Consider the following 17,561-nt stretch of genomic DNA (forward strand, 5'->3'; position numbering starts at 1 on the left):
TTGTCAGTTGGAAGTACACACAAAATTGTTTATGAAGAACAGCATGTACGTAAATGGGGGCTTTCTGCCAGTCGAACACATTTCCAGTTACACACACCATGGCATTGCAGAGTTTCAACATGTATTCCAAATACCAATCCTTGACTGAACAATATTATGATTTAAAAACGTTAACACATAGTTCTGAACACAATGTCTCTACAGAAGTCAGTGTTAGTAAACGATAATACAGCCATTTAAACCTGTGCGTAATTTTGACACTAGCGGTCTTTGCCAGTGCCCATGTCATGTTATGACATGGGCACCATGTCATGCACCAGTAACAATCCACAGTGCACCACACAACATTGACATTTTTATCAACAAAGTGAATCATATGTTTTGATCAAAGATAGTTAAAAACGCTTGACAGGAGGCCTTTATAATCGGAACCGAATCCAAATTTAATAATAAGGATTAAATTATGCGCGTAATCATGACCACATCCTCAACACTACTGTGACTCGTCAAAATTCCCAGCGAGTCAGGAGTGCAGTCAGGAGACACAGAAAACTAGACTGCAGTCACTGAAAACTGCAATCAGGAAACACAGAAAACAAGTCAATATTGTAAGTCAATATTGTCTCCTACTCCTTCTGAAGGGATTGATTGATCCTTATATGATCAGTTTTGGAGATTATTGCATCAATTCCAAATAGTTGTCGTAAAATGGTCGTTGTTTGTTGACAGTTCTGACATTGAGTGGCCGCTTGCTCGTGAGGTGTTTTGACCGACAAAGTAACGAGCACGATGCCTATTTCCAATATGTGCCTCTAAGAAATCTCGCCGTGGAATGTCATTAATCTAGGTTGAGTGGTAGGTGCACCCTTTTAGCAGATATTGGTGAAGTGGTTGCATAATTTTGCGAATATTTTTCACACTGTGCCTATTTCCGTTGGTGACTGCTAAAATGTCACACTTCGGCGCTGGTCAAAAACCACAAAAATTGACATGGTTTATTGCAAAATAATTGGAGGTGGAAATTTCTTGATACAACATTTTTATATCTACATGTTGATACCTGATTACTGACGATGCTGTTGTGTGTTAATATTTGATGGCTTTTACTGTATTTTACCGTTAATAATTGCTCGTAACATTTCACCACATCCGTGGAATGACCCATATTGGAATGAATGTGTAGGCTACAGCTTTTTCATAACCTCTGGGTGACGATGGAATATTGGAATAAAGGGTACAGAAAGTGTACTAGATGGCGGCAAACATTTATAATATGTAAAAGTTTTTTTTTTTTCCATTTTCCCCAATACCTATGTATAATGCACAGGGAGAACATGCAAACTCCACACAGGCGGGGCCGGGATTCGAACCTCGGTCCTCTGAACTGTGATGCAGATGTGCTTACCAGTCGTTCACCTCCATGGCATTTTTACTGATTTCAAAATGGATTTGATATGAGTAAATTTAGTTACGAGCTTGTTCACAGAATTAATTACATTCGTAAGTCAAGGTACCACTGTATCTGGTTTTGCAGTCGTAGCAGCCCTCTGAGGGAACTCATAAAGACGTGGCCCAACACGAAAATGAGTTTGCCGCCACTGGTTTGGAGCGAGTGAAGAATGAGAAGTGTGTGCTCAGTGATGAAAGAGCAATATAACAAACACATTGCATCAAAAACCGCTTGGCTTAGGCCATGATTTTTTTGCGACACGAATGGGCTGTCTGGGTTTTGATACTTTACGAGAATGAATGTTATTAGATTACAACTATTGAGAGCAGCCTTGTTGTAAAGTCTCGAGGCAGCAGGAAGGAAGAACCTGTGTCACCGCTCTTTTTTTTTTTTAATGAATAAAATACTTTGAATCTGTTATGGCTGACTGATATATGCTAATGGCTGATGTTACCTTGGCTGTTTTCTTTGGCCACCTGCTCCCTATTGAAACCTACTTTTGTCAAAACCCTCCCCCTGACGAACACTGAAAAATAGGGGTGCTTGGAAGCATGCATGGAACAAAAATTGAATCAGACCTGCAACCTCTGGGTGTAATTGCGTGTGGCATTGTAATATTTTTTGGGGCCACAGACGGAGGCTTGCGGGGGGGTTAAGAGGGCAGTGGTGGATGGAGGTGATGAGGCGGTCTGGGTGGTGCATATAAAGATGTAATAATGGACTACTCATGGTTCACTGCTCGCTCTTGCAGTTGACTTGCACCTTGTGCAAAACAGTTGCATAACTGTGTAGTCCAGACACTGCACAGTCATGCATGTGGGTGATGATGTTCTCCACCCAGACACACTAAGAGGGAGCTGATATTTTCAAAGCCAGCGCTTTAAGGTTGAATCCCGTTAAGTCTCTTGCTTTTCAGATTGCCCCTTTGTCTTCATTAGCTTTGCTGGCAGAGCCCTAAATCAGCCCCGAGAGGGAGTGGCTAATAACCTTTTGAACTCTACCTACAAGCTCTTTATTGACTTCAAAACAGAAGCTGTACTGTGTCCCAGGGCTATCGCACTGAGCCAGTGCTGCATGCTCACAAGCCAATCGACATAATTTCAGGTTTTCTCATAAGTGCTGACAGTGAGTCAACCGGCTGATGTGTTGTCAGAAACTCCAAAGTAATGTAACTGCATGCGTCACAATAAAAGTTCATCATCTCTCCAAAAAGCAGAAAAGCTACTTTTGTTTCTTCAAGAAGAGTTTAGTTTTTTTAATATTTTTTTTTCAATGTGCTTTCCCTATTGCAAATAATATGTTAATGCCTGTAGTGTCGGGATACTAATGTTGCCTTCCCCCAAATCATGAATACAAAACAGTTAAGACCAGCACAGGGGGTACTCGGTTTATGATGGCCTCAAAATACATTTCCAGGTTATGAGCGACGTGCGCCATACCAATCCCAAATGAAATGGTCGGGTGGTAAGAATACTGCATACTTAATAAGCACCAATCGAATGAGCACACTTTGCTCAGCATCAGATTAGATTAACATGGCAGCACATAAAGGGGGAAATCTGATTGGACCAAAAACATCGACGAGATTCTACTAAATGAAGAGAATGGACTGTTGGGAATAAATGAATACAATTCCATGGTGCAAGTATTTAGGATATTTAGAATTTGGGTTGTAAATGTAGGTCAGCGCTTCTCGTTGTGTTTTGGCCCGCAGTGAAGGCCTTGCCAGCCCTTGGCGCCGCCAGGATTACCAGAGCATAACTTGTCACTATCAACATAGCATGTGCACTACATCATTACCTGTTGTCTCGGCCGCCACGAAAGGGGAACTTTCTTTTCTAACTTGCCTTTTAAAAGGGTTCCATTTCTTCCCACCATTTACTTCTTTTCCACGAGTGCTGCTGTTTGTGTGTACAATCTCTGGGCAATGTCCACTGGGAGATCACGGCCGCCGTGATACGACAGACGTGCTGCGTCACAGAGCACACACACACACACACACACGTGAATGCACTTTGTTCATCATGTTCAGCAATATTTATATGACATGAATGATGTGTCCCCTTTTCTCCTCTTGAGCACTGTTTCCCCACTGTGTTGCTAGGGTAGCTATTTGTTCCGCTACCCAGAAACTAAAGTGTGAGAAAATATGAAGTGACAAATTGTTTCCAGGCCCAAGTTTCCCTTTGATTATTCCTACGCAGGCTGGCCAAAATCAGCTGTGCCCCTCATGGATTCCCCTTAGCTGGAGCCCCACTCCCTCCCTCAACCACCACCACACACACACACACGCACACACACACACACACACAGTGTACATGTCTGAGCATACAATATACATCATTATTATGTCCTATTATTACACATTAGCGCCAAAGTAAAAAAAAAAACAACGTAAAAAAAGTGTTTGTAGAGGCGTCGCGGTTCATCATAATTGCATGAGCGTGGAATCGCGCATGTTTCCATGATGAAATGTCATTCCTCGGTCTGAGGCTGTGGTGGGTTCCTGTGGCGCGTTTGTCTTTTTTGGAGGCGTCGTCCGTTGTAACTGCAGGGGCAAACGTGGAATGGCAGACAAGCAGAGGGTTGTTTTTGTTTTCTTGGTTTTTCATAGCTCAATATAGCTCCCACGCAAACACAGACACCTTTGAACTTTGAGAAATGTGCTTCAGGAAGCTCAGTTGCTGTTGGAGATTGATACTTTTAAAGACTTTTAAAGACCTCAAGAACTGTCCACTTGCACGTATAAATATTCAAACCACACCAAGAGTGTGGTTTGAATATTTCTGGCCTGACCACTCTTAATGGGGCCCCCTTGTGTTTACCTCATCACCCCGACCCTCACCCTACAGCCAGCAGACTGCACCGATTCAAATAATTGACAGGGTTAATGTTGCTTTTGGACACTCATTTTCCATTTAGCTGCCCAACCTGGAACGACGAGGAATTGAATGACAATAGCTGCTTCCCTCAGCACTAAGTGGAAATATTTGCATGTTGACGGCTCCTCTAGGTTGGACGTTGATTCTCTGTATGAGATTACTCTGGTGTTTTGCGTTTTACCCTGCAGATGCACACCATTTTGAACTGAAAAAAGATAAAATCAGGAATTTGGCATGAGTTTACTTCCCAGTTGCATTTTGGACTGAAAATGCAAAACCAAAAGACCACAGTTCTTTTGGTTGCTCCTGATATTTAATTAACAGTTCTCCAGCAAAGTGGTTCGTGTGCTGCTCCACTGCAACATTCAATTGAAGCATTATGACTTACACATATCAAATCAAAATTCTACCCCATTTAAAATGGGCTTGAAATGCTGACCAAGGTTATTCAAAAGACAAGCCAGTACATTATGCCGTTGGTGCGTAGTTTTTCTTTGCATAATAACTACTGACCTCACCTGCATATTGTAGTGTTTTCGGTCATTTTTACATGTACATGTAAATTGGGATTGTTTTGACACTGTATAACAGGCAAACACTCTTACTCACTGGCGGCTTGGTTTTTATTGGATACCTAAGTTGATTTGTTTACAATATTCAGTGTAAGGCGGCCTGTTGTAGACCAGCAAGGATGAGGACTTTTAATGACAAGGCACAACAAAGGCTTTTTATAACGTACCGAATTATAACCTCTGCCAAAGAATTTGCATCATCTTTGTGACCAGCGACAAACGCCAGACAAATGCGCACCATTCCTGTGACGTACGAAATGTCTTTTCTTGGACATGAAAAGATGTAAAATATGGCGCGGAAAGGGTCCTTTTTTAAAAGGTTAATGACAAGGTTGTAGCTCACCAAACCTTACGTGATTGAAGTTTCGATGACTGCACGTTTGTCTGGTCAAGTCCTTGTCCAGTGTGAATTTCCATGGACTGAAACATCTTGAACGATGTACAGTTCCCATCTGAAGTTTTAACATGACTAAAGATTCAGGACCAGTGAAGGTTTCTTTTTTTTAATGCTTTACTTATTTGTGCAGGTATGGCTGCCTACTTTACCCTGAGAAATGAATGCCCAAGGTTAAAATTCAACACAAGACAGACAGGTTAACTGGTGTCAAATGTAATGCTGGACCTGTCAGACTAGAGGATTTAGATACAGCAGAACCTCCGAAGTCAAATGACATACAAGGCTGTAAAATTAGGAATTTTATTTAAATACCCATAACAACATGCCTCATTTAGTTGGACACATTACCGTCTCTAACAGTTCTCATATAAAGACGCATGTTTAGAAAGTTTCAGGTCAATACACGAGAAGAGACAACTGGAAACAGCATAACAGTTCTCCACAGAGAGGGCATCATGAAGGGGATCATAAAAGAGCAAATTTGAGAAAACAAAGTTCATCAAGTGACATGACACCTTCAAGGATGACATCATATCGTGTGTAGATCCATATCAAGGATGATCAGAAGAAATGGACAGCACCTGAGTTAAATATGAGTGTCACAGCAATGGGTCTGAATACTTATGGCTGTTTGATATTTCAGTTTTTCTTTTTTTTTTGATAAATCAGCAAAAATTTCAAAATTTTTTTTTTTTTCTGTCAATATGGGGTGCTGTGTGTACATTAATGAGAGGAAAAATGAACTTAAATTATTTTAAGAAATGCCTGTAATATAACAAAGAGTGAAAAATTTAAGGGGGTCTGAAAAGTTTCCGTACCCACTGTGTGTGTGTGTGTGTGTGTGTGTGTGTGTGTGTGTTAAATAAATTATTTTTTATTTTTTTCCTCAGTCCATCTGTGTGGCTCTGTAACAAATGGCCCACCGCTGGTTGAGTGTCGGGATGCACCAAAACGGCATAAGAAATTATGCCAATTATTGGTAAAATTGCCATGCAGCATGTTTGAAGCCCTCACAGGTGCATTAATATATAATTTATAATATTTATAATATAAATTATAGAATATGTTGATGTTCGGCCGTCAATTGATGTAATGTGGTTGGGGCACTTTACGGCCGTTGTGGAGTCGTTGAGCGTATATGGGCCAGGTGTCTCATCACCACAAGTCAGCCACCAGGTTGTCATCATGCAGCCGTCGGTGGCTCGGAGCACAGGAGCAAATCAAAACGTGTAATATGATGTTTGACCTTCCTGGGGTGCTAGACTTACTACACCAGTGATTCTCAACCAGTGTGCCGGGGCACATTACTGTGACGTGAGCGCTCTTCAGGTGTGTCCTGGGTAATTATAATATGTGGTCGAAAAATTCTTTACAAGAAATAATATATCTTTGTTCATCTATTTATACCAGTGAGACATAGTGACAGAATAAATAAATGCTCTTCTATTAGATGGGAGGAAGTAGATACAGTAATTAATGTACCCACTTTTTTGAGACATTTTTGTTTATTGGTGTGCCTTGAGATTTTTCATATGTTCCTTGGCTCCGGCGACGACTGCAGGGACAAAGCAACAACAATGGCGACCATGGAACAGTGCCCTCTCGAACAAATGGACGTAGATGATCAGATGATGCGTTGAATTATATTGCAAAATCGATTGATTCTTACTCAACCTCTCTTCCTGGTTTTCGACAGTGTGGGTGAGCGCAGGAGTATAAAGAGGCCTTAAGAAATGCTGTTATAGTTTACACCCGAAATACGGTATATTATCCCAAGCTATGATCCAAAACAATTTAGTAGAATTTAAAATTTATCTTACAGCCTTAAAAGTAAATGGCCAACAGATTATTTGATTTTGAAAAAGGAAGAAAAGGTCAGGTGTGAGGACGCTGGTGTGTATGTTGCCATAAAAATAGTAATTACTACTTTCCTATTAGCCATTTTATTACATTTTTGTCTCAATGATACATAGACATGTATGCATTATCTTGAGACGTTTGCCACCCTACTCTCTCCGGCGTTGCCCCCACAAGGACCCTCGACTCCCTGTCAGACCTCTCCTGGAATCTTTGCTGTCAAGCCAGCCAGCGATCAGCTGGTGGCCAATGCCAGCTGCTCCTCAGCTAATATGGTGGCTTGGAAGAAGGAGGGTGTTTGGGCTCCATTTTAGGATGTCCCAGAAAGGCCAAATAGGTGAGGTTCTTCGGCAAGTAGTTCTTAGAGTAGGTGAGTTTGTGAATGGTGAATTGCAAATAGGCAGAGGTTTATTGACACATATTACATAACAAGCTCGGTTGTTTCCTCCTGAACAGATGGACTGTGGATTTGAAGGCAGGTGTGTGTCTTAAGCCCTTTCATTGGCCCAGCTGTGGTGCCATCGCCGCCTCTGTTTGCCCATTAATGAGACGCCTAACTGAATGCTCACACAGTTGAGAATGCTGCTCCTTCGAGAAATAGATTAGATTATTTCAGTTTCAAGATCAAGTTATTCAAATCCTCCTTGGCTTCGTGCAAATCACTCTGTGTGTGTGTGTGTGTGTGTGTGTGTGTGTGTGCTGTCAAGCTTGCTGTTGCTCATTCTGCTGCTGCTCATCTGGCTCTGAGTTGAAGTGAGAAAGGTCGGAGAGAAAATGGTCACGTGTTGTTGAGGAAGACAGCTATAAAAAGACTAATTTAAAAAAATGTGCGGATTAATTTTGTGGAGGTGAGGAAAAAGGGTGATGTAATCCAGAGTGGAGTGCTATAAAAAGTGTCATGTTGGTGGCTAAAAGAAACAAAAACAAAAGTTGAACAGAAACGGGCAGAAACTCTTGCCGCTGTCGATAGTAGCCTGCTGAAAGGTCCTATTACAATGTAATAAAAATAATAACACAAGAATCAGTTGTGAAACCAAAAACATGTCAAGGAACTAATGTAAACATGTTTTTAATGTCATTTTGCAAAAAAAAAAGGGTATTTGCAGCTGTTTTGCCAGTTGAAGCCCCCCCGTGCACTTTCTCCCTTTCAAAGGATTGTCGTTTGAATGAAATCCCTCCCTCAGTGAGCTGTTGTTCTCACATGGGGGGAGGGGTCCGATTGGTCAGGAACTCTCACGAGGTAAACCAATGGATGTGTGACTTGCGCCTCTAACTCCACCCCCTTACGACGCCCAGGTCCAAGGCCTGGCGTGCGATTGGAGAGCTGTTTGAACCAGACGTGGTATTAAGTGCTGTCCCGTCTGCTCCACTTCAGTACTGAGGAGAGTCCCGACTGGCTGCCAGAGTGTGTGGGAGAGGGAAAGAGAAAGAGAAAGAGAAAGAGTGCGTCTGTGCATGCCTTTGTCAATGACAGGAATAGACCTCCACAGGCAATTGCTTTGGACTTTTTTCCACTCTTCAGGAATGGAGTTGGTGTCGGATCACATCTGGACACGTTGACTTTGGGATTTTGTTGTTCGCCGGCTGTTCCACCTCAGCTGATCTCTGCTTGAAGAGTCTGACCAGTGACCCCGATAGACGACTTAACCCCCCATCTGGGTCACCGCCGAGCCCGACAGCGGCATTCGAGCCAGGCCGATGTGGAATTTGATCCTGACAGAGCCTGTCCTAGGAGAAGCCATTCAATAAAAACGGACTGGGGGGGAAAGGGGAAGAAGGATAGAGGAGAAAGAGGAGTGAGAACATCAGCATACAGAGCGGTAAGCACGATAAAGGGGTTGGGAGGGAGTGAGGGGGAGGGGGAGCGTTGCGAGAAAAGACAAAAGTACAAAGTGAGTGATTTTCAAGCTGAGAGAGGACATGTGGGAGCTTCATTGTCCATTAAAGCCTCACTTTTGCTTTTTGACCTCCTCCCTTTGGCGCGACAAGAACCTACAGCCAACAAAACTGACATCAAAGCCAAAATGTCCTTTTCTATTATTGTACGCACGCATACATGAACTTTCAACTCAGCAGTTTTAGGGTGGAATTCAATTATGTGTTTTGGACAAAAGCAGAAAACTATACATGGTACAGTTGGGGGAAGCACGGTCATTGGGCGGTTAGCACATCTGCCTCACAGTTCTGAAGTTTGGGGTTTGAAAATCGTCTCCTGTGTGGACGTATGTTCTCTGTCTACTTGCGTGGGTTTTCTCCCCGAACTCTGTCCGGCTTTCCCCCTCATTCCAAAAACATGCTGTTTCTGCTCCATGTTGGGTAAATTGAAGACTTGAAATTGTCCATAGGTGTGAATGTGAATGTATATTTGTCTAAATGTGGCGACCAATGTTTTGATTCCATCAATCAAAGTCAGCTTGGATAGGCTGGAGCTCATTGGAAATGGATGGTTGATGGATGCAGAAATATTTTTGGACGAGACCGAGGGCTACAAAATAGCGCTGCAGCAAAGTTGAGACTGTGGAGTAGCAGAGTAGGTATCGTGCAGCTGAATAAGTACAGTACTAAAAAAAAAAAGGGGGGGGGGTGGGGTTCCGGCCTATCTTAGCTGACTTGTGTCAGGGTACACTTTAGACTAGTTGCTAACAACCATTCACGTAAGTGGATAATTTGAAGTCTTCAATGAACCAAACAAGCAGCATGTTTTTGGGATGCATGAATAATCCTGAGTATCTGAACTCGAACCGATATTCGAACCCTGAACCTCAGAACTGTGAGGCAGATAACAATAACCACTGTTGTGCTTCTGCTTTTTGTTTTGCATGAAATGTGTCATCAAAAAGCTTGTGACTAAAGCGAAGTCTTCTTGCTCCCACTCAGCTCCGCCAATATGCCAGTGGAGACCCTGCGGCCCTCAGAGGGTCGCCTGGCCGGGGCTCCCTTCACCTCCGCCATGCCTTTCAGGATCCTCACCAAAGGGCCCGACTACTTTCGCCGTCAGGCTGAGCCGGGTACCCGCAAGCTGAGCGCCGTGGAGCGTCTGGAGGCGGACAAGGCCAAGTATGTCAAGAGTCAGCAGGTGGCGCTGACGCGGCAGGCTCCGGTCAAGCCGCCAATCATCCGCAAACCTCTCGTCCCCCCGGCCATGATTCTGCAGTGCCACATGGGCGTTCCCCCAGCCCGAAAAGGTCTGCGGTGCCCCACTAACGTGGACAGCGGTGGCGTGAGGGACGGACCGGGAGGGAGACGAGGACCCCGTCTCAATTTGGATATTTTGAACAACCTTATCAACGATGTATGCGACGGCCCGCTGCCCTCCTCCCAGTCGTCGTCCTCCACCTCGCCGTCATCGTCATCGCCTTCCTCGGGAGCTAAAAGCATCGGCAGCAGCTTGTCAGCCGAGCGCGAGAAGAGCAACCGACTCCTCAACAACCTCAAACCACGGTGCACCACCGCCTCCTCATCCATCTCGTCATGCACGTCGTCCCCACTCAACTCCGGCCATCGTCCCCCCCCTGTCCCAGCACGGGCGCCCCGCATCTGCGTCCCGTCAGCCTACGTCTCTCCAAATACCGTCACGGTACGCAGGGTGGATGTTCGACCCCACGCAGAAATTAGGAAGCCCCATAGGCCCCAACTCAGGCCCCGACAAACTGCCCAGGGTCAAGTAGCGAACCCCCTGGTCCCCCCACCACCACCGCCAGCACCCCACAACCCACCTCAGCCCCAATCCAACACCACCACACGAACCACACCCTCGCCCCCTTCTTACCTGCCGCCCAGTCCCATGCTGGTCCGTGCAGGGATGATCCCGCCCGCTTCCCCCGCCTTCACCCGTTTGTCCAACGCCAGCTCCAAGGGTTCCGCCCGTAAGCACCCGTCATTGCACCGCTCCAAGTCAGACCTGAGCGACCGCTATTCCCGGGCCACGGCCGACCTGGAGCGCTTCTTCAACTACTGCGGGCTGGATCCCGACGAGGTGGAGGGCATGGGCGGAGTGGAGCGCTTCACCAGGGCCAACTCGGACATCGTGTCCATCTCCAAGCTCCGCAGCGTCAGCACGCCCAGCTCGGAGTGCGGGGACGAAGCCGAGAGAGGCCGAGAGGACTATGATGACGAGGACGGGCCCGCCCGAGGCAACGAGCGCATCCCCTACGGCATCTCCGTCATCGAGAGGAACGCCCGAGTCATCAAGTGGCTCTACGGCATCCGACAGGCAAGAGATGCTAACGGCGCCGTTTCGAACGTATAGACTAAAACTCCACTTATTTTTGTATTTATATGAAGAAGGGAAGCCAGTCTTTTCATCTTTTGTGGCCTTACGTCCAACATTTTCAAGTCTCTACGATGAAGACTCACATTTCACGTTTGTAGACTTTTGAGGAAGTTGGAACATGCTGTTCAAGTCCACTTCCCCTCCTCTTTGACATCAACAATGTACAATGTTACGTTGTATCTGTAAGCAATAATAGACTGACGAGAGTGGTACTGTGTTAGTGTGAATGTGCGTGTGGGTGTAGCACAGAGCACCTCGCTGATGCTGTGAAAAGTCACAAAAAAAGCTTCCATTAACACATTTTGTATTTTTCAAAATCACCTTTGGCTGCAGGACTGTAATTGTACTCGTTTCTGGTGGCATGCAAGTGTAATGTTTGTGTAAATTTGGCACTTTATGCCAACAAAGCACGCATGCACTACGTACGTTCGTTGCACCAACACACATTTTTCAAGCCAGTTAACATCAATATGCTAGCAGTCTAAATTTGTGTGTGTGTGTGTGTTGGTGAAACACAGGCACACGCATGCACTCCTTTTAGGGATAAGACTGTGATAAATCATGTTGACCACACATGTCCCAGCACAAGGCTGGTAAAATGAAGAACAAGTAACACGAAAAAAAAAAAAATCCTTTCCACACACAAAAGGGTTCGATCAGGGGTGGGCAAGGTAGCGCTTGAGAGAGTTTTTTTTTGCACCCTGCTAGGCAATTTTAAAACAAATAAAACCTCACAGGAACTGTTGTACGAAGACCTACATCATTTAAGCCACAATTGTTCATAAAACTAATTGACAAGGATAATGTTTTTTAATAATCCCTCGGAGGACTTGAGCCCACCCCTGTTATATGTATACTAAAGAGTTCACTCGTGGATTTGAACAAGTGTCTCAGGAAAAGAAGTATTTGGCATACTAACACAAATGGACCAATATTTATTTGGAAAATGTAATTTAATGTATTTTCTCACCACTTGTACAGCCGCTGTACAATTAACACGTGTACAGAATTCAGTCTGAAGTGCAATCTATTCATATTTACCACAACAATTATATAGGATGAAATGGACACACACGCATGGAAATACAGTGGCAGGCATATGTGAGAACGAAAATGTCATCGAGGGGGTGTCTACATCTTACCACAGTCTTTTTAGTTCCCCCCCAGCACATTTCTATTTTTAGCTGTCATATGTGACAGAGGTGTGACAGTAGCCCAGAAATGCGGATGCCCAAAGACTCCTGAGGTCCGAGAGGCTTTAAAATGGCGTCTTTGAAGCTAATATTAAAACACAGTTCAAGAACATTCACATTGTCTGTGTTGATTTTATTTGTGTATTTCTTTTTTGTCAAGCTAATTCTATCTCTGGATTTGAATCTCAGCTCTGGCCTTCCTGTGTGGCATTTGCATGTTTTCTCCCTGCTTGCGTGGGGTTTCTCTGGGTACTCCCACCTTGCAAAAACATGCATGTAGGTTCATTGAAGACTAAATTGCCCATCGGTATAAATGTCTGAATGGTTGGTTGTCTCTCTTTGCCCTGTGATCGCCTGGCGACCAGTCCAAAAACCAGGAAGATGGATAAGCGAAGACACCTTAAATTAAATAATTGACATATAAAATGAGTAGCAAACAGTGTACCTACCAACAGGCCTGCAAGAAGGAATAGAGAGGTTCCAGAATCCGAACATGTCATTGTGGTGTTTCCAGGGTTTCCAGTTGTGTCATTAATATGGGCCGATGTCAGCCATCCTTCGAGGCTCCCTATAGCGCCGCTAGCAAATTGCATAGGTTCCATCCCCTGTTGTGGCTTTTCTCTAAGTAGGAATAAAATGTGCCCATCAGAACACCTATTAGCTGTAGCGGTAATATTTTAAGGAACATTTTCCACAATTGAGTCAAAGTGTTAAAAGGAGTTAATGTCAATAGTAGAACCAATACAATAAAAAATAAAAAAAACCATTGATAACAAGTGACGACACGCATGGCGACACTGGAGTCACACTTCTCGTGCATATCGTCTTCTTTTCACCCCTTGTCGAGGCTGCTCCTACTTTTGGAATAAGTCACCTAAAAATGGGGGGAAAAAAGCACATCTGTGGTTCCGAATTGTTATGACCAACTGTTTTGACTACTGTTTGTTTTTACTTTTGTTTGTTTGTTTGTTTTTAGCTCCACCAATGAGAACACGGTAGGTTTTCACTGTTGTTCACAAAATACTACCAAAACCATTACTGACAAAATCTGTTATTTGTTGGGTTGTGGTGTTAAGAAGAGACTTGTACATTTTGATGCAAGTCCATTGACTGTGTGTGTGTGTGTGTGTGTATGCCCGCGTACGTGTTTGAATTGGATCCTGTGTTCGTGCAGTTTTCCCCATGTGACAATCTCACACTCGTCCCAATACAGCTTCAGCAGTCATGAAGAGCTTGTCAAAAGTCACACTCCCTTCCAAGTATGATATCATGGCATATGTGATCCCCAACGTGTGGTTTGGATCGACAGCCTTCTAACATACTAGGTCTGATCATGCGGCTGCTGTGGGGCGCCACGTTGCTATCTGCAGGCTCACGCTGGGCATTGGGACAGCTTCTTTTTCTTCCTTATAGCCTCATACAAGGGGGTAATCTTTTTGTTCGTGTGTGGCAGGAGGGAAGCAAGTAAAGTCTTGAACAATGTTTTTGTCAAAACTGACGACAATTTAGAGTCACCGGCGTGATCTAAGGTGTTTTCGTAAATATTGGGGATCATTTTTAATCTTCATAAAGCCTAACAATGTTTTTTCAAAGACAATTGATTCTTCAGCGAACATAACATACTTTTATATATTTAAAATTTTTAGACAATTTTAAGTCTTAATTGAATGAAACATCCTTGTTTTTTTGAAACATCAAAGACAATTTAGAATTCAATGAACCCAACAATTTTTGTATAAACATCAATGATAAATCTTCAGTGACCCTAAATATAACTTCTCAAAAATATTGAACACAATTTCAAATCTTCATCGACCAAACATGCTTATTTTTCTTAACATAAAAGACAATTGAGTCTTTAGTGAATTGTTTTTAAGCAACACCAAATTTTCATTCTTCAGTGAACCGTATGTTTTCATCAACATTGAAAACAATTTAGAATCTGCATTGAACCTAATGACATAGCCACTTGTTTGTAAACATAAAAAACATTGACTTCAGTGAACTTAGCTAACTTGTTTTTAGAAACATCAAAGCCAATTTTAAGGCTGAAATGAATGCAATGAACATTTCTTTGTAAACAATGAAGCCAATTTGGAGTCTTTAGTGATCCCAAGGTGTTTTGGTAAACAAAGACAATTGAGGCTTCAGTGAACCTAACTTGTTTTTGTAAACATTGACAATTTTGAGTCTTTAATGAACCTAATGCACAATTTTGTTAAGGAAGACAATCTAGTTTTCAATTGATCTATTGTACATTTTTTGTAAACATCAGAGACAATTTACTTTTCAATTAACCCAACATGGATTTTCAGGGAGAGAAACTGACAATTTTGAGTCTTCATTGAACCTAACGTGTTTTTGTAAACATTACACAACTTGAGTTTTCCGTGGCCCTATAAACAATTTCACTTTTATCGAAGACAATTTTTAGCATACATTTTCTGAAACATCAAAGACAATTTTGTTTTCAACTGGCAAGGCAGGTTTATTCCTGTAGCACCATTCAGACACAAGGCAAATCCATAGTGCTTTACAGAGGCAAAAAATATGATTAAAACAAGAATAAGGTACAAATTAATTTTATTGTCAATTCTACAATCTGCGTAGGACATACAGAGGATTGAAACTAGGGTAGTCAAGGGCCCACGGTGCAAAACAAAAGTATAAATAATAAACATCAGTATAAAGAAACTAAAAAAAACTATGGTATATACAGTATAAAAAGTATTAATTAAATGTGCAAATAACAAAGATTAGGATACATGTGAAACATAGTCAAAGTCTGAGTACCAAGGCACATAAAGACATTTACAAATTAGAAGGCAGTGTGGGGAGGTGTGCGCGTGTGTGTGCATGTGCGTGGGGGTTCAGGTGGGCAGAGGACAAGAAAGGTAGAGGGCAAAGAGCTGGCCAAGTTCAGCTTCCTGACAGCCTGATTAATAAAACTGTCTTTGAGTCGGCCAGTCCTGGCCCGTAGACTCCGCAGTCTCCTCCCTGATGGCAGCAGACTGAAGAGGCTGTGTGACCGATGGGTGGCATCCCCCGCTATGTGAAGGGCTTTGCGGGTGAGGTGGGTGCTGTAAATGTCCTGCAGAGAGGGAAGAGGGGTTCCGATGATCTTCTCAGCGGCCCACACGATGCGATGGAGTGTCTTGCGGCAGGATGCAGTCCAGGCTACGTACCACACAGTGATGCAGTTGGTCAGGATGCTCTCTATGGTCCCTCTGTAGAACGAGCACATGATGGGGGTCGGGGCTCTGGCTCTTCTCAGCTTGCGCAGGAAGGAGAGACGCTGGTGAGCTTTCTTAGCCAGAGATGAGATGATGTTGATCCAGCAGAGGTTCTCAGTGACGTGCACTCCCAGGAACTTGGTGCTGCGCACCCTCTCCACCACAGGACTGTTGATGTGAGGATGCTGGGAGTGCACTCTGCTGAAGTCCACAACAATCTCCTTGGTTTACTCCATGTTCAGGGAGAGATTGTTGTCCGTGCACCACCCGGCCAGGCGGCTCACCTCACTCCTGTAGTCTGTCTTGTCCCCGTTTCGGATGAGACCCACCACAATTCGTCTGCATACTTGATGAAGAGGTTGGAGCTTTGTATCATGTGCAGTCATAGGTCAGCATGGTGAAGAGGAGGGGGCTCAACACACATCCTTGAGGAGCCCCTGTGTTCAGGGTGATGGTGTTGGATGTGTTGCTGCCGACCTGTACTCCCTGCCTGAAAGTCCAGCAGCCAGTTGCACATCGAAGTGTTGAGCCCCAGCTGGTCTAGTTTGTGAATCAGGATGATGGGATTAAATACAGAGCTGAAGTCCATGAACAGCATTCTGACATGAGTCCTTCGAGTCCTGGTGTCTGAGGCCAGATTGGAGGGCGGTGGAGATGGCATCATCGGCCGACCGGTTGGACCGATATGCAAATTGGAAGAGGTCCGAGGAGGGCGGCGGGGGGCTTTATGTGGTGCATGACTAGCTGCTTGAAGCACTTCATCAGGATGGCGTTACCAGACGGAAGTCATTGAGGCAGGAGAGAGACTACTTCTTCGGGACTGTGATGATGGTGGTGGCTTTGAAGCACGTGGGGACAACAGCATGACTCAAGGAGGTGATAAAGTTGTCCGTGAAGACATCTGTGTGTTCAGCTGCGCAGTCCCTCAGAACACGACCAGGTATGTTATCTGGGCCCTGGGCTTTACGTGCTTTGATCATCTCACGCTGTCCCGGGTCAGTGACAGCACTGAGCTGTCACAGGTCTGTGGTAAGGGTTTGTAGTCCGTAATGGTCTGAATACCTCACTACAGACTCCTGGTGTCACTGCTGTTACTGATACAGTGGACGATCCTCCTGGAGTACTCCCTCTTGGCCTCCCTAATGCCACTGCACCGATTGCCCCTAGCTGTCCTCAACATAAAAGCAGGACACATGTAAACTAAACAACAGTCAAAGTACAAAAGACAAATTATCAAATTAAAACGCGAGAGTAAAAGCAATTACCTAGATGTTCTATCTTCAATGAACAATGTATTCAATGTATGCGTTTCGAAAGGCCTGAGTCAATGCTGAACCAGAACTTTGTTTATCTGAGGCGACAGTGCTATCCACTGGCACTTCCTATCAGGAACAGTCTGAGATATTACGACAGATTGTTTATGTTGGAGCCATGTTGGAACCGCTTGCTCATAACGCCATGTAAAGCATGAGCTAATTCCCATGTTTTCACACCGTGACAGAATCGTAGTTACATAACCGAGAACGGACTCCTCTGACCCGGCGGCTTTTTGGTAAGTCGGAACGCATGTCCCGGGACATCTCCGCCTGCTGTGCTTTCCATGGACAATGCACGCAAACAAGCATCAACGTCAGTGCCATGCACTCATGCTTCCTCCTTGGCTGACTGACCATATGTTCATATTTACTAAGAGATCAACTGGGT

At 44.1% G+C, this 17,561-nt stretch overlaps 2 protein-coding genes across 3 annotated transcripts; both read left to right on the forward strand.

The window, feature by feature from the left end:
* The first annotated feature begins 8,520 nt into the window (after positions 1 to 8,520).
* On the forward strand, positions 8,521 to 12,857 carry wu:fa11c10 (protein FAM110A). 2 transcript variants are annotated; one of them, XM_061696183.1, is made up of 2 exons: positions 8,521 to 8,978; positions 9,999 to 12,857. In XM_061696183.1, exon 2 carries the CDS (start codon positions 10,046 to 10,048, stop codon positions 11,405 to 11,407), a length of 1,362 nt encoding a protein of 453 aa, XP_061552167.1. In that variant the 5' UTR covers positions 8,521 to 8,978; positions 9,999 to 10,045; the 3' UTR covers positions 11,408 to 12,857. The 2 variants fall into 2 exon arrangements, with proteins under 2 accessions (XP_061552167.1, XP_061552077.1); XM_061696093.1 differs by having other exon boundaries at positions 10,036 to 12,856.
* On the forward strand, positions 10,046 to 11,407 carry LOC133414018 (protein FAM110A-like). The gene has a single exon (XM_061699058.1). It carries the CDS (start codon positions 10,046 to 10,048, stop codon positions 11,405 to 11,407), a length of 1,362 nt encoding a protein of 453 aa, XP_061555042.1.
* Positions 12,858 to 17,561: the final 4,704 nt, after the last annotated feature.

Source organism: Phycodurus eques, chromosome 1 (assembly GCF_024500275.1).
Source record: "Phycodurus eques isolate BA_2022a chromosome 1, UOR_Pequ_1.1, whole genome shotgun sequence".
Lineage (NCBI taxonomy): Eukaryota > Metazoa > Chordata > Actinopteri > Syngnathiformes > Syngnathidae > Phycodurus > Phycodurus eques.